The 21,549-nt window shown below is 42.0% G+C and overlaps 1 protein-coding gene across 5 annotated transcripts in view; it reads left to right on the forward strand.

Moving 5' to 3' along the window:
* Positions 1-21,549, forward strand: part of PDE8A (phosphodiesterase 8A) — a 399,353-nt gene that overhangs the window by 325,997 nt on the left and 51,807 nt on the right. For all 5 annotated transcript variants that reach the window (XM_029575868.1, XM_029575867.1, XM_029575869.1 and 2 more), the window contains exons 12-13: positions 9,667-9,744; positions 17,665-17,735. In XM_029575868.1, the coding sequence (XP_029431728.1) occupies positions 9,667-9,744; positions 17,665-17,735 (149 nt within the window). The remainder of the gene's footprint in view (positions 1-9,666; positions 9,745-17,664; positions 17,736-21,549) is intronic.

Genomic DNA, 21,549 nt, shown 5'->3' on the forward strand with positions numbered 1-21,549 from the left:
GCTGAAATTTTTATGGGTATCATAAGGTTTGGGGATAAATGCACAGAATAACAATTACTACCTTTAAGAGAAATATGGGAGTAATCTGTATAGAGTGGCAGTTAATACCTTAATCTTGCTGTGCAGACTGGGTGGACCATTTGGTCCTTTTCTGCTGTCACTATTATGTTACTGATATTATGTTACTATTATGTCCCTCTTTTTACACACGGGATTTAGGTGTGACTATTGATAGAGTTTTCTTTGAAAAAAACATATAGCCAGAAAGTTGAAAGATGGCTATTTTAAATTGTTAACCTTACGAAAGCTAAAGCATTTTTTTGATCACAAAGATTTCAGGTCTGTTTTACAAGCTCTTATCTTCGTAAATTTAGATTATTGTAACTCTTTGCTCCTTAGTTTACCTGCTTCCAGTATTCGGCCTCTTCAGGTTTTACAGAATGCTGCGGCGCGAATTCTGACAGGCCAACGAAAATGTGATCACATTTCTCCTACCTTGATCAAATTACATTGGCTTCCGATTCATTACCGCATTCAATATAAAGTTGCCTGTTTAATTCATAATTTCATATATGGAGAACAAACTGAATGGCTTAATACATCCATGTGCCTTCATACCGCAGAGAGACATGAGATCCGCCAATAAGGGTCTTTTATCTGTACCTACTATTAAGTCAGCAAGACTCAGCCATGTTAGAGATCGTGTTTTATCTATTGCGGGAACAAAAGTCTGGAATTCCTTACCAATGTTCTTGAGACTGTCACCAGAAAAAAGGCAATTTAAATCTTAATTAAAAACTTGGTTATTCAAATGTGCATTTGCAGAGTTTGAAACTTCAGTACAGAGCATGAATCTATAAATATGAGCTACTAAACACCGGATTATATTATGCGCTTAACTTTTATGAATTTCTGTTTATTTTATTTTATCTATTTTAATATTAGGTTTATTTTTCTTTTAGTGCTATTTATATTTAATAGATGATATTTTGTTTAGACAATTTTTATGTGATTTTATTTTATTTTATCTTTTCCTTTAACAGCTAATTTATTTACCTTCACCTTTTGTAGTTTTAGCTGTTACTATATTAACAAAACATTGTATTTTCTGTATGTGTTTTGACCTTGTAAACTGTTGTGAAGGCATGTCTGATGTAATGGTATATAAATGATAATAAACTAAACTATGTAAAATATAAGAGCATGAAGGTCAAATATTAGCTTGCTTCAGCTTCTCAAGAAGAAAGCTCCTCTTTGAAAGTCCCAAAGATAAACAAGTCAGGGCCTAGAGGTACTGAGAGGGCAGTTCTTTTAGAGAATCTTCCAGAAAGAAGAAAGATGACCCTTCAAAATCAGTAGACCAAATACAGAGATGCAAAATCTCCACATTTGAAAAAACATTGTGCTGAAGATTTGGCGCCAAAGCCCTCAATAACATCAAAATATCCATTGATTCCAAAGCATTCATTGGCTCTAGCACCTCAGCACCATTTACATCAGTGCCATGTTCAAAGGCACCAAAATGGTGCCAAAAAAGCACAAAAGTTACCACAGTATAAGTTCATTCCTCCTGTTTTGAAAAATCATGTACGTCTGACACCATTGGTCCCCAACCCTGTCCTGGGGGCTCACTAGCCAGTCAGGTTTTCAGGATATCCACAATGAATATGCATGAGAGAAAAGTTGCATGTTATGGAGGCAGTGCATGGAAATTTTCTATCATGCATATTCATGGTTTTTGGGGGGTTTTTTGCGTGACAGTGATATCTTTGAAGATATTTGGTTAAGTAGAAAGTTACCTGGCCACAAAAGCCAGTTCCCTGTACGTACCCGGATCAGTCCAGACCCATGGCTTGTGCCTCCTGCTCAGCAGATGGAGACAGGCTAGAACTGAAAAGGCATCCCATAATAGGATAAAACCTCCCCTATTCCCTTCAGTATTTGTCTGACTCCCAGCAGATGCAGGCAGCTGAACCCCTGATTCCCCTTCTCATCTCCTATCGTTTCTCCGTGGGGGGTTTTTTCTTTATGGATCAAGCAAGTATTAACCAGTGTTTAATTTTATAATTATTTGAAAGTTTTCTGGCTTTTTACTAGGAGACAGATTCTGTCTTTTCGCTCTGCTGGGGTTCCAGGGGGCTGTGCCCCTTGAAATTATTTCAGCCTGGATTTCCTTTCCCGGTGCCCTTTGGGGTGAAACTGGTGGTCCAGTCCCTCCCCCTTCACTAACTGTACCATTTGGGCTTGGCATTTCTGCATTTATTTTCTGATTGAAAAAAAATGTTTCAAAGTTAAAAGCAGAAAGAAGAGAGGTATTACTTGATTCATTTCAAGTCTTGCCCTTTTTTTATTTCAGTAACGTGGTCAGCTCCAGCAAGCAAGCAAGTTCAGTCTCTGCCTCTTTTTCAGTACAGCTCCTAATGGCTCAGCTGTTCTTTAATTCTACATTGTAAGGTTCTTCTCAGCTGATGCCTGGTTCGATTCAATGAACTGCCTGTGCAGAGCCTGTCACAAGGCTCTCCCGATCAGGCTTGTGCTCCGGCTGTATACTCGGCGGAGGGGGTCACTCCTCAGCGCCTTTAACTTCAGAGTCCCATGGTCGTGCTCCCCGCCACGCAGCCAAGCCATTCCCGACCCGAAAAACGGCAGGAGCAGCAGCCATCTTAGATCAGTCCTCACTTCATGAAGTGGAGCTGCACGGAGGAGGTGAGTCAGATTCTTTACATCTCCCTCCAGATTTGAGCCCTCCTCATTCTCCTTATGGGGTACTTGAGCTTCCTCCCCCCCCCCCTGGAAGGATGCCCCTTGAAATTACTTCAGCCTGGACTTCCTTTCCTTTGGGATGAAACTGGTGGTCCAGTCCCTCCCCCTTCACTAGCTGTACCACTTGGGCTTGGCATTTCTGCATTTATTTTCTGATTTTAAAAAAAAAATGTTTTCAAAGTTCCTAAGGCCCCGCGGTTTTATTCTCCGCAGCCTAGGGAGACAGAGGGCCAGGAGTCCGTTTGGGTTAATATGGTCCCCGGGGTCCCTCCACCCCCAGATCAGCCTCAGCCTTCTTTGGTTCCTGATTCTAATCCGGATCCTGACCCTCTGCTCTCCGCTCCTCCTTTAGAGGGAGAACGACACATAAGTACTCTACATTTTTTTAAAGGGAAGAGCAGGGACCTCTTATTCCTTTTGTTCTGCAAGAATTGGGAATAGAGGTTCCTCCGGAGGATACTGTCATGGCTGCTATGCCTCATAACACGGACCCTCTCCTGGTGGGATTTAGGACTCCTCGTACGTTTCCATTCCATCCCATGCATAAGCTTATGCTTCTTCGGGAATGGGAGTCCCCGGAGGCTGGACTCAGAGTGGGCAGGGCTGTGGATAAGCTCTATCCCCTACCTGAGGACTGCTTGGATATGCTTAAGATGCCCAAGGTGTATTCTTCCGTTTCTGCTGTTACCAGGCATACCACTGTCCCCGATGGTGGGTGCTATGGCCTTAAAAAATGTCCAGGTCCTAAGTTGGAATTTTATTTAAAACGCATCTTTGAAGGTTTGTCCCTCGGTGTGCGGGCGACAATCTGCAGCAGTCTCATGCAGCGGGCAAGCCTTAGGTGAGTACAGCAGTTACTCAGCACCCAGGACCTCCTGTCTGCAGAGGCGGAGCAGGCGGACAGGCTGGAAGGAGCAATTGCATATGGGGCTGATGCCCTTTATGATCTTCTTCGGGTACAGGTCAGGGCAATGGTCTCTGCAGTCTCAGCTCGGCATCTTCTCTGGCTGAGAAATTGGTCGGCGGATGCCACTTCTAAGGCGCAGCTGGGCACTCTCCCCTTTAAGAGTCAGTTGCTTTTTGGAGAGGACCTTGAGCAGTTTATTAAGTCTTTGGGGGAAACTAAGTTTCATAAGCTACCAGAGGATCACCCGAAACAATCAAAGTCCTTCTTTCCTTCACGCATTTGTTTTCGAGGACAGCATCGATATAGTACCAGGGCTCGTGGTTCTTTTACTAGGGGTAATGTGTCCAGAGCCTTTCCTTGGTCTCATTCTTTTCAAGGCCATCGGCCCTTCCAAACCAGTAGCTAGCTTCATTTGGCACCCAAAGTCTACAATGAAATAAGGAAGGCCCATTCCTCCGTTCTAAACTTAGGTGGTTGACTGTCTCTGTTTCTTGAGGAATGGGTCAAGAGTACGACGGATCAGTGGGTCCTAGAGGTAATCGAAAAAGGCTATGCATTAGATTTTGCTCAGGACCTTCCAGATCTTCACCTGGTCTCCCCCTGTGGCCCTCGAAAGAGGCCGTCTGTGGTCCAGACCCTAAAAAGACTACTGGAACTGGGAGCCATAGTCCCAGTCCTGATGGAAGAACAAGGGTCAGGCCAGTATTCCATCTACTAAGGGGGAATTTCTGGTCTCTCTCGACTTGACGGAAGCCTACTTCCACATTCCAATTCGCCAAGAGCATCAGTGGTTCCTCCAATTCGAGATCCTGGTCCAACATTTCCAGTTCAGAGTGCTCCCCTTCGGCCTAGCCACAGCTCCGCGAACTTTCACCAAGGTCATGGTGGTGGTGGCGGCCTCCCTCCGTCGAGACGGCGTACTGGTCCATCCTTACCTAGATGATTAGCTCATCCGAGCAACCTCCAGCCCTCTCAGACCCTGGAATTCCTGGGAGCACACTTCGACACTCGAGTTGGCAAGGTGTTCCTTTCGGCAACATGAGCGCTCAAACTCCGGGACCAAGTGCTAACCTTGATCTCTCTTCCTCTGCCTATGGCCTGGGACTACCTCCAGGGCCTGGGTTCCATAGCCTCCATTATCGATCTGGTTCCATGGGCTTTTGCGCATATGCGTCCGTTACGGAAAGCTTTGCTATCCCGCTGGAAACCAGTTTCGGATCAGTTTTGGACCCTTCTGCCGCTCCCCGAATCTATCGTCGCAGAACTATAGTGGTGGCTCTCGCCTGCTCGCCTTTTGAAGGGAGTGTCTCTCCAAACCCCGAAGTGGATCGTTGTCACAACAGACGCCAGCCTTTCCGGTTGGGGAGCGGTCTGCCAGACACAGTCTACACAGGGGAACTGGTCCCCAATTCAGTCTTGCTGGTACTTCAATCGACTGGAGATCTGAGCTGTTCACCTGGCTCTCAAGGTTTTCCTTCCCTTGCTTCATCGCAAGGCGGTACCTGTTCTCTCCAACATCTCCACCACGGTAGCATATGTCAATCATAAGGGAGGCACAAAGAGTCGACTGGTGGCTCTGGAGGCCAGCAAGCTCTTGGTCTGGGCAGAACGTCATCTAGAGCGCTTGGCAGCATCCCACATTGCGGGGAAGGAGAATGTCCAAGCCGATTTTCTCAGTCGCCAGCAGTTAGACCCCGGCAAGTGGGAATTGTCGGACAGGTCAATGGATCTCATCATCCGCAGGTGGGGTCTCCCACACTTGGATCTGATGGCCACCATGTACAGTGCGAAAGCTTCCAGGTTTTTCAGCCACAGACGAGAGCATTGCATGGAAGGAGTGGATCGCTGGTCCTTCCATGGCCTCATGACATTCTTCTATATGTGTTCCCACTGTGGCCATTAGTGGGCAAAGTACTCAGATGAATCGAGCTCCATCGGGATCCCGTTATCCTCGTGGCTCCAGAATGGCCCCGCAGACTGTGGTTCACGGATCTGGTGAATCTCGCCACCGACTGTCATCTCCACCTCGGACATCTCCCTCATCTCCTTCGGCAGGGTCCCGTGTTTTTCGACCAGGCAGATCACTTCTGTCTAGCGGCCTGGCTTTTGAACGGCGTAGATTGAGAAAGAAGGGATATAAAGAAGAGGTTATATCCACTCTGTTGAGAGCTAGAAAGCCAGCTACCTCTCTTGCTTATGTTCGGGTATGGAAGATTTTCGAAAATGTGTGTGCCGCATTAGGAGTGTCAGCTCGTAGGGCTCAGATTTCGCAAGTCCTTTCTTTTCTCCAGAATGGTCTCTTTATGGGATTGTCTTTTAGTTCCTTACGGGTTCAAGTCTCCGTGCTGGGCTTTCTCCTGGGAAGTATTGATGGTTATCGGTGGCGGCTTATCCGGAGGTCTCCATACACACAAAAAAAATAAAGGAACTGCGGCCCAATTGTAAGCCTTCCCCCCACCCCTTATACATAAACGGCCCTGTCAGGCCCAGCACTCCTCAGCCCCAAAATAGAAATGATCCCTTTCCCCCCACTACCTTTGCTCGGTATCAGTAAAAGCGTAGGAATCAGAACCCCATGACATCGCCTCCCAACCCCATCACACAATCAACAGGCTCACCCCTCCCCCATCCTAGACTTTCCCCTCCCACCCCTCACCCAGCAGGATAACTTTAGACCTACTTGGAAGCAGGTTTAAGGCTTTCTGGTTAATCTAACCACATATACATGATATTCAGCTAGATTAGCCAGATATCTCAGTCCCTCCCCAGAAGGCCCCTGAAACACCCCTTTTTTATATGGCTAAATTATAGCCGGGTAAGCAGTTATCCACGTAATTTAGCTGGATAAATGGCTAAATATGTCGCAATAGTCATTTAGAAGGACAACTTGTGAGTTATCCATCTAAATGGCTTTTAAATACTGACCTATGTTTATGAGGGTGTGCATTCTTTTGACAGGTAGGAAAGCTTTGCTTATTTTGGTGCTTATTTTATTTTGACTCCTATAAATTCCAGACATTGTGTGAGCTTTAGGTTGGATTTTTTCATACTCACAATGATTCCTAGCTTTTTTTGGCTTGTTGAGCATTAGGAACGTGCTGCTTCTGGACTGAAGGAGGATCTGCCCATTAGCAGCCAGTCATTTAAATAAGGGAACATTAAAATGTTTTCCTTCTGCAAGCGAGCTGCTACTACTGCTAGACATTTCATAACTACTTTGGGTGCAGCTGCTAGACCGAAAGGCAGCAGTCTGTATTGACAAAGCTGATTCCCCAGAGCAAAACAAAGGTATTTCCTGTGAGATTAATGAATAGAAATATAGAGATATGCATGGCTAGCCAAATGTTCTTTTCTAACTAAATGAAGGAGAATAGTAGTACCTAATGAATTCATTCTGAATTTTTTTTTCTCTTTTGGTAGATGTTTAAGTCTCTGAGGTCTAGGATTGGAGACATCCTGCTTTTTCTTTGGGAAAGGGGGGGGGATAAGGAAATATCATTTGATATAATAATATAGTAATGACAGCAGAAAAGGACTACATGGTCCATCTAGTCTGCCCAGCAAGCTTCTTATGTTAGCATCTGCTGTGCCATGCAGGTTATTCCCATGTTTCTTTTAAGGATAGTAGCTGCCACTCTGTGCAGTTATCCCCAAGTCTTAATGATAAAGGTAGTAATATTTACAATCAAAACAGTGATATCTTTGAAGATATTTGGTTAAGTAGAAAGTTTCCTGGCCACAAAAGCCAGATAACTTGATAAGCTAACCAGTTATATTCAAACATAGCTGGAAACCCAGTGTATTCATCTGAATGTTTATCCCACTGAAAATACAAGACCCATTATCCATCTAACTTTAACTGGATAACTTGTCCACTAAACAGCCTACTGAATATTGGCCTCAGTATGAACAATTTCAAATTGTCCAGTAGTTACAGCCAGATTGTCCAGTAGTTACAGCCAGATTCTTGATGGGCGCACATGTTATAAAATTGTTGGGCCTTGCAGAGATTTTGTAGTCCGTGTGCTCGGCCTAAGCACACCGTACTGAATCGCCCTGAATGTAACTAAAATGGATGTCTTAGGAATTTTCCTCAGAGCAGTAACTTCCATATGAAGAGTAAGTGAACTGCAATCACTAGTAACCTACCCACAATATACACAGATTTCCAAATAAAACTAATCTAAGCACTCGTCCAAAATTTCTTCCAAAATAGTTTAACTTTATTTGAATCAAACTATTAGCCTTCCAATGTTCTTTCCAAAACCTCATGCATCCTCCGCAGAATCGAATCTTCATACATTAGTCTGTAGAAGAGCTTTACTATTTTATTTAGACAGAACAAAATTCTTCAGAAGATCAACACAATTATTTTTCTTATTCAGACAATAATAAGAGACCCAGTTAAGAATCAAGACTTTGTCTTTGTCTATCTCAGTGTATTTCTTTTTGTTACTCGAAAGCAAAAGTTCCTCTTCCACGGAAAGTCACAGCACATCCAATTAAGAACGACTGCTGCATCAGTAGCTCATTTAAGCCGAGTTTCAGTTCAAGAGATCTATACAGCAACTACATGGTCTACTATTCACACTTTACAAAACACTACTGTTTAGAGCAAGAATCACACAGCTTTGGCCAGGCATTTTCCAGAATTTCATTAACAGCTTCAATTTCCCTCTTTTTTTCACTTACGAATTGCATTAAAAAAATTACAAAAGCAGCGAAATTAATATATAACTGTATTTATATTTTATGCACTCCTTAGCTGGAGTGTCCCCACTTGTTTTGCTGTTTCTTCCTGCTTGTCTACAGAGAAAAGCAAAGTTGCCTATCCATAACGGGTGTTACCTGTGGACAGCAGAACAAATTAGCCAGGCTGTCCCACTTACATACTGAAATTGAAGCTAAGCTAGGGAATTACTGACTTGGCTCACGCGGGAACTCCCACACATGTTCACAGTCTTTTTTTCAATCTGTGAGAGAGACCTGTTTTTGCATCAGCGCTGACTGACATCACTCACTTGTGTGGCTGATTTGTTTTGCTGTCCATGGAGGACACATATTACAGGTAAGCAACTTCTCTTTCTGTGCATTTCATTTAAAAACTATCTACATTGCAGTAAAGATTCTGTTTATTTGTTTATTTAGCATCTCTTATTCCGCAGCTCTAAACAATTCACTGCGGATTCCAAAAAAACATTCCCAGTTCAATAAAACAGACAATAATATAAGTTCACAGCTCAGTAATTAAAAGCACATAAAGATAAGTCTTCAGTATGTTTTAAAAACTTTCACCTCCAACATACACTTCCAAAGGCATAGCATTCCAGATGGGGGCCACCTGATGAAATGTTCTAGTATGCGTTCTTGCCAATTTACAAGACTAGCTAATGAAGTGAAGTAAACACCAACTACAAAAATCAAATTTCACTCGATGTAATACACAACAAACTTTGTTATAAAATGATAATCATAGTAGACTGCATTATAATTTTCAATGTCTTCTGTCACAACAAGCATGTGGGGTCTAATCATTGGTCAAATCAAGACAAATGTCTTATCTTGAACAAGATGCCCCAAATATATATTTTTTAGACATTTTCAAATTGCATATAAAATTGAATTTTAGAAAACTAAAACACGTATCTGAACGGAGCTGCACACATCTATTGCAAGGCACAAATGCTAACTGATATGCAGTCCATCAGCATGTCTATGATGTCATTTTATACAAAGTTCGTTGTGTATTATATCGAGTGAAATTTGATTTTTGCAGTTGGAATTTACAGGACTGTACAGGCGGTATACTTGACAAATTTTACAGTTTTCCTTGAAAAGATATAGAGAACTATCAATTCCACAAAATTCTATGCATACAGATTTCATTAACTGTGCCAATAGTAATTGTACCTTTTCATTGGCGAGGATTTCTTAATGTATTGTAGAAATATGTTAATATGCTCTTAATAGTTGCTGTAATTTTATTCCTTTCACAGATATTCAAACTTGCAGACATAAGGACAGGAGGAAAGGTTCATTAGATGTTAGGTCTACTACATCAAGAGGGAGTGATGGTAAGTAGAACTGGCTGATAAAAACAATATACCCTTCCACAGTTGACCAATTAAACAATGAGATTTGAAAAAATATCGTTATTAGATTTTTTGCACGGACAAGTATAACAAACTGCCACAGTAGTTGGGTGACATCAGCTGACAGTGCTAGGTCAGGTCATTTTCTCTCAAAGTCCAGAAAGTTCAATTTTGCATTCTGAGCAAGCGCAGGCCTTCCCACGCATGAGTCTCCTCAGTCTTATTTTGTCTGCTACAGCGAACGGTTGGAAATAGTCTCTTTCTCTCTCTTAGCATCACCGCAAAATTTCAGGCTATCTACAGATAAGAAAGGGTAAAGATGGGCCCAAGATGGTGGTGTGAACGGTCGCAAGAGAAGCTGCTCTATGGTAAACATTTCCTGTTTGAAAATGCCTCCTAAAAGGAAAGGTAAAGTTCGGGTTTTCCCCCTGGAACCCCCTTTACCTGATGGACAGAAGCGGATTACTTCCTTTGCGACCGCGTCGGTGGAACGAGCAGGTGGAATTCTCCCCGCTTCAGCGATAGGAGAGGGAGCTCAGTCGCACCACCTCCAGCGTCGCGGGTGAGCTTGTTAGACGTGGCGCACAAAGATGACATCACCTGTCTGACCGGGGGGGGGGGGGGGGGAAAGCCGAGATGGAGGAATGGCATTGCAGCCTCAGTTTTCCTCCAGCATGCTGGAGTCAGCATCAATAAGGGTCCCAGAGGAGGCTGAAACATCTCTATCTCTGGTTGATCCTCTGGAGGAAGAAAGGAGGATTTTGGCGGCGCAGGCATTGGACTTTCCAGGAACACTCAATGCTCGTGAAGGGGGTGAGTCTTTCCAATTACCCCCGAAACCGGCTATAGTGACCCTGGATATGGATACTTTGTGGGATCTTGTTGCTAGCCTTGGTGGGCTAGTGAAGGACTGTGAGAACAAATATTTGAAAATGGAATTGGAGATGCACTCTCTTAATCTTAATTTGGGAGGCCAGATTAAGGACCTTAATAATAGAGTTGAAGCGGTGGAACAAAATTCATTACAAGTTCAGTCTGTGAACTTCAAATTGATAAAAGATCATGGAATCCAGTCTAAAAGATTGGAATTCCTGGAAAACCACATAAGACATCTTAATTTAAGGTTCTTAAATTTTCCTCGTGCCTTGGGAGAGGATATCCATAGCACACTAAACGTTTTTTGTGAAAAATTTTAAATTTGAAGAGTCTAAACTTCCTTTGGTGAATAAAGCTCACTTTTTATCAAAAGTTAGAAGAAATATTGGAGATAACCAGATGGAAGCTCTCGACAACTTGACGCAATTTTTGGAAAGCTCAACAGTAGAGATAATAGATCGAGGAGTGTTGCTTGTGTTCTTTGTCATTGAAAGAAGTGGTGTTATGAGAAAATATTTTCAAAATTTAACTACCTTTTTTGGTCAAGTTGTTAAAATATTTCCAGATTTTTCTAGGGCTACCCAAATAAGGAGAAGGGAGTTCCTTAATATGAGATCACAAGTATTACATTTAGGTTATACTTTTGTATTAAAATATCCTTGCAGATGCATAATACGAGGAAAAGATTAAATTTTTGTTTTCACTGTATCTGAACAACTGAAATCCTTCTTAAATGCTAGGAATTTAAAAATCAATCCTGTGTAATAGATCCCTTAGATAATCATTTATTGTAATCGATCAAATCCGTTAAGCCAGTTTATCTTGATTTGTATTGATTCCTTTATATGCTTCCTTTAAATATCAGGGCCTGGTCTTTTGTTTCCTAATCTGTAAGATTTATACCTCGCTGAAAAGTTTGTAATTAGTAATTGCCTTTTGGTATATTTAATGTGAAATTAGATACTTTACATATCTTTTCTTTTCAATGAAGTAAGATGTATGATTACTTTATGAAAATTAATAAAATATGAAAAAAAAGAAAGGGTAAAGACTGAAAAAAAAAAGTGAATCATGTCAACACAATATCCATGCTATATTTACATTCCCTTTCTCTGAAATGCCTGGAGACCAGATCGTAACTCTTCTAGCTGTGATTTCTGCAGACATGTGTCCCCAAGGGCACTAGTTCATGAAAATTCAGACTCAAATATGAAAACCTATTCAACAACAATTCTAGTCTAGGGAAGCTGGGAGTTAGTGCCACTGAAAAGCAGAGACACCTATGCCTAAGAGGCCTAACACAGAGAACTGTCTGCACAAAAGAGGCACAATATGGATTCTGAGTTGAAACACTGAAGCCATGAGGCATTAGTGCCGAAAGAATACAGCATGGAACTATCAGTGCAAAAGCATCAATGCAAAGAATTGCCAGCACCAAAGCATCAGCACAGAGAATTGCCGGCACTGAAGCAGCGGTGCAGAGATTCACCAGCACAAGAAAAATGTTCCAATTCAGAGCCAATACTTGGCATCAATGTACTTGTGAACCACAAGGTAGATCTTAGTTATCTAGGTCTTCCTCAGGTCTTATTGAAATAGGAAGAAAGCATTCATGGAAGACAAAACATACAGAAACATCAAGCAATAGAACTTCATCTCCTACAATAAAGCCTCAAATGGAGTCAACAAAAATTATAAGTCCAGAAATATTGCCACAGCAACCTGTACAGGACTGTCATGCCTTTATACAGATTATTATGGGCAGACTTTGCAAACACTTTCATGAAGCAGGTGCCTAATCTTCAATTCAACCCATATTAGAGAAGTTGTAAGTGCACCTATGATCAAAATTCCCATCATCTTATTTTGAGAAGCAAGGGGAAAATAAGAGCCTGATTTTCAAAAGGATTTACTTGCTTAGAACTGGGTTTTACATGTGTAAATGCACTTTACTTGTAAGTGGGCTTGGGAAAACATGCGTGGAACAGCAATCAGTACCCTAACAGAATGGGAGTAACCTGAATGGAGCAGCCATTGCCACCACGTGCAATTTGATGGACTATTTGGTCGTCTTCTGCCAACTGTTACTAGGTTACTATCGGGTTGATACAGTAAGGCCGCGGTAGAAACAGTGCGGCAGTGTCAGGCGCACCCTTCCTCCCCGCACCCACAGTTCTCTTCACTAACTCCCCGATACTCTCCTCTAATCGCATGCAAATGCATGCCGCGGCTTTAAAGCGTTAGGGAAGGGTTATGCCCGCGCAACCCATTTTACTGTATAGGCGCTTAATACAGCACCTATACAGTAACCTGGGTGCGCTGGTACCTGTCATTTAAAATGTCATTTCAAATGACAGGCACCAGGAAGTGTAAAAAAACACGAAAAGTCTTTGTTGCTTCGTCGCTGTGTCTCTCCTCCCGGAGCAGGGTGCGAAAGCAGCCTTGCTCCGGGAGGAGGTGAGGCACAGCGGCGAAGACAGACAGGAGAGGAGAAAAAGCAGAGCCGAGCAAAGCGAAAGCGTGCGAGCAAAGCGAAAGCGTGCAGCAAGCCGGTGAAATAGACCTGCGAGCAGAGGCAATAGCAGCGGTTCGGTAAGCCTGGCACCCTCCTTGATGTAGTACGTCCCGGATGCCCCCCCCTCCCCAGCGCGCCCGCCACTGCCCCTTTCATCAGCTGCATCCACCTCGACCCAGCAGTCCCGTGAGGCCTACAAAAAAAAAAAATCCCCGGCTCCCGCGCCCCCGCACTGGCCCGCCGACTCTACCCCCCCCCCCCTCCTCCCGATCGGGCAGGTAGGCGGCGGCGAAAACCAAAGCAATTTTTTTTTTTCAAAAAGCGACATCACACAATGCATAAAATAATTTCTCCAGCCTTAAAGCGACTTACTTTTGGGATCTGTCAAGTAAGTCGCAAAAGTAACTTACTTTTCTGAAGCCATCACGATCGTAGCTCAAGACGAAGATGGCCGCCTGCACGGGGGAAAGCGTGCAATTGGCCGCTGAAGACGTGACGTCACGTCTTCAGCGGCCAATTGCACGCTTTCCCCGTGCAGGCGGCCATCTTTGTCTTCGTCCGGAGGAGCTAAGATCGTGTTCCTGATGGCTTCAGAAAAGTAAGTTACTTTCGCGACTTACTTTTGGGATCTTGACAGATCCCAAAAGTAAGTCGCTTTAAGGCTGGAGAAATTATTTTATGCATTGTGTGATGTCGCTTTTTGAAAAAAAAAAAATTGATTTTGGTTTTTTTTTGCTTTTCGCTGCCGCCTACCCGCCCGATCGGGAGGAGGGGGGGTAGAGTCGGCGGGCCAGTGCGGGGGCGCGGGAGCCGGGGATTTTTTTTTTTTGTAGGCCTCACAGGACTGCCGGGTCGCAGTGGATGCAGCTGATGAAAGGGGTAGTGGCGGGCGCGCGGGGGAGGGGGGGGCATCCGGGACGTACTACATCAAGGAGGGTGCCAGGCTTACCGAACCGCTGCTATTGCCTCTGCTCGCAGGTCTATTTCGCCGGCTTGCTGCACGCTTTCGCTTTGCTCGCACGCTTTTGCTTTGCTCGGCTCTGCTTTTTCTCCTCTCCCATCTGTCTTTGCCGCTGTGCCTCACCTCCTCCGGGTCGCAATGGTAGCATGGCGCTGTGAGGGGGGCGAAAGGGTATATACCCATGAACGGATTTGAGTGGGAGCGCTCTGTGAAGCAGGATATGCCCGTGAGGGGCATAATGGGTGGATGCAGCTGATGAAAGGGGTAGTGGCGGGCACGCTGGGGAGGGGGGGGCATCCGGGACGTACTACATCAAGGAAGGTGCCAGGCTTATTGTTTTATTGTGTTTGAGAATCTTAAGCGGTGTCGATGGATTTGTTACACAGTCCTAACTCCTACTAGGGGGAGGCGGTAAACTAACAGGTTAAGGCCGCGGCAAAACAGCGCGTTCCTAAGGAGATAATATCAGCGCCCGTTACAGTATCGGAGGGGAATAGCTAATTCCTTCATTATACAGCTTTTTCGTTCATTTACATGCTGGGTGCGGAAAGGGTTAGGTGTTTATTTTAGGAAGCGCTAAGGACTCGTGAAACTGGAGACTGTATCGCTGGATGGCCTTACTCGTCTGTATTGTGCGCTCCCAGCACGTTACAGACGGGGAATCTTTAACTGCACGTTACTGTATCGACCTGTATATTACTAAAGAAGTGAAGGATTCACTTTCATGGTGAACAATCAAGAGAAACTTGCTATGTGGTCAGAACTTTCACCCATCCACCATATAAACAATAGCAACACATCACATCATGGATGGGAAGCACATCTCAACAATATCTGTACTTAAGGAGAATAATCGCATGAAGAATCAATGCATCATATCAGTGTTCTAGAAATGAGAGCGATTTTCAGGGCTCTGAAGCATTCAAGCCATGGCTGAAAAACCAAATGCTACAGATATAGGCAATCAAGTTGCCATGTTCTATATAAACAAGCAGGGAGGAAAAGCTTTTTACAAGCACTGCAAAACATCCATAGGGATATGGAACTGGGTAACTAAATGAAAAATCTCAGCAATCTATCTTCCAGGGAAGAACAACATAATAGTCGACAGATTAAGCTGTTAATTACAACTGCATGAGTGGTCTCTCAATGATCTGTTAACTGCAGGACCTTTTGTGATTTGTGGCACACCAGGAATAGACCTATTTGCACCCATTCAATCACAAACTACCACGAAAAGGCCATCACAAAATGCAATAGTATAGGATGCCTTTTTAATTCCATGGATCGAAGAGATGATGTATGCTTTCCCACCAATTCTGCTAATAGCGAATATCATTCTAAAGTTGAAACAGGGCAAGGGAAAAATGATCCTGATGGCTGCAACAAAGTTGGTTTCTGTGGTTAATCTGACTAGCAGCGGATACACCTGTAAGGTTACTAACAATTCCAAACCTGGTAACCCAATACAAGGGAACAGTCCTGCATACCAATCTCTAGTCTCTAACATTAACAGGATGGATGTTGAAAGCAACATAATCAGTCAGTTTTCATTTGCTGCAAAGAGTAAATGAGATTCTGCTAGCATCCAGAAAACATTCTACAAGGAAATCCTATAATTTCAAATGGAGAAGATTTGCTAATTGGTGCACATATTAAGGAGAACAATATTTTGCATGTTCAACTTCTAAAATTCTTCACCTCATGGACTCTGGACTGAAAACAAACTCCATCAGAGTACATTTGAGTGCAGTTACAGCTTACCACAGTATGGTTGAGAAAGAACCAGTTTTTTTTTAGCAACTATTAGTATCTAGATTCATAAAAGGTCTATACAACTTTAAACCTCTGCTAAAGGAATTAGTGCCTCAATGGGATTTAAATACTGTGATGACACAGCTAATGAAGCTGCCATATGCCATGCAGAAATGAAGTTCCTGACATGGAAAACAAAACTTCTTGCATAGCACAAGATGGGTTGCAAAGAAACCATTGAAAGTCAAATCTAGTTCAAAGCAACACTCAGCTGGGGAGTCCCAACTTGACTTGTCTGGCAGTTTGTTATTCTTGTCCATGGAGAAAGTGAAGTTGCTTATCTGTAACAGCAGAACAGCTAGCCACACAATCCCTCTCCCACTCCCCAGAAAGTTTACCTAACTTGGAAAAAGAAGGAGGAGACTTGCACAAGAATGCTCAGGAAGCAAAGTCGAATTTTCTAAGCTTTGAGAGAAGAAAACCCAACTCTGTGCCATTAAATAACATCGCCCAACTTGTGTGGCTGTTTGTTCTGCTGTCCATGGAGAACACCTGTTACAAGTAAGCAACTTCACTATATCAATATATAAGGTAGCTAGTGTACTGTCACTTTCATGATCTTTTAGTCTGTTAAGTTCCTGTTCAGAAAAAAAAAATTCTCTTTTTTTCTTCTTGGAAAATTATTACAAAATGATGGCATGTTCAGAGGCCATATAATTTGTGTTGCAAATACTTAAAAAGAAACACAATGAATAGAGAATGATCATCAATCAGTGCTACCAAGTGTTCAGTGTATGTACTTTTCTGGATAAACAAATGTTCTTTAATGATAGAACTGAATTACCATACAAACAGTATTGTTAAACTGAATCACTTTTGGAATTGTGTGCATAATTTGCTCAATTACCACAACTTTTCATCTCCATATTTTCTTAAAATGTCTGCTGTATTGACACATTGTAGATAATGCTTCCAATAGTCATATCAATGTAATGTCATCCACAGATTATTTCTGTGACATCCAGTGTTAATCTGTGCATGTTAATAGGCTATTAGACAGTGAGTTAGAGTGGCACAGCTCAACCATTGTCTCCATTGAACACAATTCATGTCATGAAATCAGAGTACCATATATGAACTATAAATACTGTTTTGTTTTGGGTTTTTTTTACAACTTTTATTCTGTACATTTTCCCAAAATCTACAAAGTTTTTGACCCATAGCAACCTAATCTTACCCATATGAGTGGGAGAACTTGCAAATCATGCATCCCTGGTTGAAAAATATAGAGGCCAATTTTCAGCTTCCCATTGGGCTTGTACTCATGGGCCTGCAAGCAAATCTTGAAAGGGGAACACTGTGGAATTTCCCTTTCAAAACCCACCATGCAGCCGGTGCTGTAGTGATTCTGTACCCTTTTTAATTTGCAGATGCAAAGTATGCTCGGGAAAGAATCCTGTGCAAATTTCCAGTGGCCCAGCCTAATCTCACCCCCCAGTGCCTACCCCTTTTCCCTGCAGAGGCCCCGGGGCAGTTTTCAAAGGGGATTTTTCTGCAGCATTACCAGTTTACCAGCATAAATAAATCCCTTTGAAAAAAAAGCCCCTATAGAAGTTTAGATAGGTATGAATGTATATTTGTCTGGGTTCAGTTGTTGGAAGGTTAGCCTTACAGGTTTTTGTTCTAAAAAAAAATTCTTCATTCTTTGGTGGTGGCAGCATAATTATACGCATTTGAATTGCATGGTATTCTTGAAGTTATGGTAGGTTATCCAATTTTGTTTTATTTTCTGCAGGTAGTTCACAAAGACGACACTCATCGATGGCCAGGATACATTCTATGACTATTGAAGCACCTATAACCAAGGTTCAATATGCTTTTTAAATTTAGCCACTGAATGGATATGCTGTTTCTAACATACTGAAAATATCTATTGTTACACTGATATCAAATGAATGTAGAGACAAATATGGTCCATCTGCATGAAACTATCATATGTTGATATTTATCTGTTTCTGATCTAAAGATGTCATTCTTAAAGTTGTGTTTAAGTCAGAAATGACACATGCATGCCTCAAATATAGTGAGAGGAATAAGGTTTGGAATGGCCTTCAACACCCCGGAAATGATTTGTTCAAAATTCAAGGCAGTTTGTCTAGTCAGGTGAAAGGTTGCACTCTTCTTACTAGTTGGCATTAGGGTTAAAAATTTTGAAGTCCTCCAACACTTCTGTAGTACAGAGCAATAAGCAGACAGTGGAGGAAAGTAAGCTATTTACAAAGATTCTACTTTGACAGGCAGTCAAATAGCTGAACAAGTGGGTGGCATCCTCTAATGGCACCAGGATGGAACACAAGCTCAGAAGCAAAAATTTTAAGCTTCTGACCATGCACAGGACTTCCCGTGCTGCCATCGACACATGAGGTCTCCTCAGTTTATAAGTTTTTACTTTCAGTATGGTCTTCTTAGTTCATTCTTTGGAGTGGCTTAAAAAAAGTAGGGATTTTTTTTATTCAAGAAATCACTAAGAACAGGTAAGAAACTATTCAAATTGTGCTCTATTATAAGATGGCAATTCAGGACTAACATGACTTATGCTTAAAATATTTAGGTCTAATGCATGACTCATATTTATTCTTTTTTTTTTTTTATTTATATTCTGTTTGTTGGTATTTCAAAGCGGATGACATTCAGGAATTGTAGGTATTTCCCTATCCCCAGAGGGTTTACAAACAGAATGTGAACTCTGTGGCAGAATATCACCCAGAATATGAGCATATAGAGAAATTCAATTAAAATATCAATTATTTCTGTCAAAAAAGGAATAATGGTCCCCTAAGGAACCAACACCTGATTGATCAGAATTCCAAAGGGGTAGAGAAAGAAGCTCCCCCTCTCACCTTGCTGAAAACAGGAGAACATGGAATCACTCCCCCTCAGTGCCAAGGGAAAAAAGACACCTTGCTGAAGGCCATTCAGTGCCAAAAGGATGAGACATCTAAATCATGAAGCCGATTGCAAAGGTACTATCAATGTTCGTGTCGTCCACGCTGATGCCAACTGCTGACTCTCAGTATCAAAATCTATGGCACTAAAAAGTCATCAAGCTGCTGGCATTCCAGTATCTCTTTCATCACGCAGAGCTCCTCCATCTATTTTAATTCCAGAATCAGACTCGTCATTGAGGATAGCGCATTCTTTACTTCCACGTCCCCCCTCTCCATCTTCATCTAATCATGACTCTCCTCCAGAGCTAATACTGGAAAAACTTTATTCCCACATAAAAATAGAATCCCCATTGACTCTTCATTGATCATCATCATCACATGTTTTAATGGAGTCTCCAATTAGTCTTTCCAGCTCTAAAGAATCTGCTTGTTCTCAAGCTTCTTATTTATATCAGTCTTTAGAGGAATCAACTGAATTACCATCCAATCCCTCTCCAGAGCCTCACAGAAGTATTACTGCTATAGAGAAGACATGACTTAACCAAGTTTTCTTACAAAAGTTGTCTGAAGTAGTGCTTTTCAAGCTTGAGGAAAATTCCCCAGGTTTGGAAGAATTCCAGGGAGTTTTGAAATATATACAACCACCTAAACAGTCAGAGGTAGTTCCTATGCATAAAGCATTTCAAGATCTTCAAGCAAGGATATGGAAAATTTCACTTTCCAGCTCCTTTGTGGCAAAAAAAAAATTAGAGCAATGCAACAATGCCCTGGCCATACAAAGGTCCAACTGCCACATGATCCCATAGTAGTTGAATCAGTTATGAAACAAGCAAGCATATTCAAGTGTACCACCAGGAAAAGAATGCAAATTCCTTGATTCTACAGTTGGGGACTTCCAAAGCTACACTTCTTTGCCTCTGCCCACAATCATAAACTATCCCTTTACTGCTCAAAACGTCCAGCTCAAGATGCCTAACACCAGACACTTTTGCAATAACATGGAACCTCAAATTTATATACGCATTTCCGTCCATATCTGTATTAGCAAAAATGGTACCGAAGTTAAAGATAGAAAAGGGATCCATAGTTCTTCTAGATTTTTTTGGCCTTATCAAGTATGGTTTCCTTGGATTTCAAGGATGGTGATAGCTTCTTTCATTTGTCTACAGATTTTTCTGAATCTTTTAACTCAGTCCGATGGTTCTTTCACCTCAGACTTAAATGCTCACAGCTTGGATGTTAAAAGAAATGTAATTGAGCGTTTGCCTTTTTTCCAGTGAAGTCAAGCGCATCAGAATAGCGGCAAGAAAACCGCTTGAAAGATGTTCTATAATTTCAAATGCAAGAGATTCTTGCTAGTGCCTCTCCAATTAAAACACCAGTGGTTCAGTGGGATTTAAATGTGATTCTCGCAGCTGATTAGGCCCCTTTCGAGCCTTAGCTATAGCATCTATGAAATTCCTTTCCAAGATATTATTGTTCTTATTATGATTACTTGAGCAAGAAGAATAAGTGAACTTCAGGCATTAGTAATCTGAGCCCTATACACAAATTGTTTTTAAAAAAGTACTCCTAAGAACACATCTAGAATTCTTGCCAAAAATAATCTCTCAGTTTTATTTGAATGGGTCTATAATTTTATTAGTTTTTCACCAAAACCTTGCATATCTCAAGCTGAACAGTGTTTGCATTCCCTAGATTGCGGGACAGCCTTGTTTTATTTGGACAGAATTAAACAATTCAGGAAATAGAAACATTTGTGTTTATCTTTTGATCAGTCCAAAAACAGAACTTATCCAGTTGGTTGTCTCAATGTATATTTTTCTGCTACACGTCGGCAAGAATTCTGCTTCAGTAGAAGATAAAGTCTCAATAAATGTGGGCAACTGCAGCTTCAGTAGCAATCCACTGCTCAGCACCAAAAAAAGATATATATGCAAGGCAGAAATATGGTCCTCTGTTCACACATTCACTAAATACTACTGCTTCGAAGAAGATTTACATGGGGATAGTAACAGTTCTGCACAACTTGTTCAAGTGATAACTTCAACTGCCTGCCATCCTATAACAGGCTGTATAACAATGTCTAGTTACTATGCTTTTTCTTGTACGCATCCCTAAGCCTGGAAGTCCCCACTTGTGTGGCTATTTGTCAGCTTGTCCACAGAGCAAGCAAAATTGCTTACTTTGTAATAGGTGTTCTCTGTGGACAACTAAACAAATCAGCCGCACAGTCCCACCCTCCTCTCTGTTTAGTTGAAGCTTACCTTGTGATAAAGCTGAGGAGGCTTGCGCAGTGAAGGCAGCACGTGAAGTCCTGTACATACTCAGAAGCATAACAATTTTTGCTTCCGAACTTGTGAGAAAGTGCTCTGTCCTGGAACCATGAGAGGACACTACCCACTTATGTGACTTATTTGTTTGCTTGTCCACAAGTAACACAAATTGCAGGTAATCAATTTCACTTTACTTATAATAGCTTAGTGAAACTTATTGGCACTGTATATCTAGATATGTATTTACCATTTTAGTATTTAACAGCAGAAGAAAGAGAGGCAGAGGTGTAATAAAGATGAAAATGACTTACATCTCCTTCTCAGGTAACTGTTACTAGTAATGTTCAAACCATTAAATGATACACATTTTTATGACAATTGGTGAGAGATCCATTGATGAAGGGGCAATCTGTCATTTGCCCCTTGTGAAGACATTGGATTTCTGCAGGCAGGCAT

This window comes from Rhinatrema bivittatum, chromosome 13 (assembly GCF_901001135.1).
Source record: "Rhinatrema bivittatum chromosome 13, aRhiBiv1.1, whole genome shotgun sequence".
Taxonomy (NCBI): Eukaryota; Metazoa; Chordata; class Amphibia; order Gymnophiona; family Rhinatrematidae; genus Rhinatrema; species Rhinatrema bivittatum.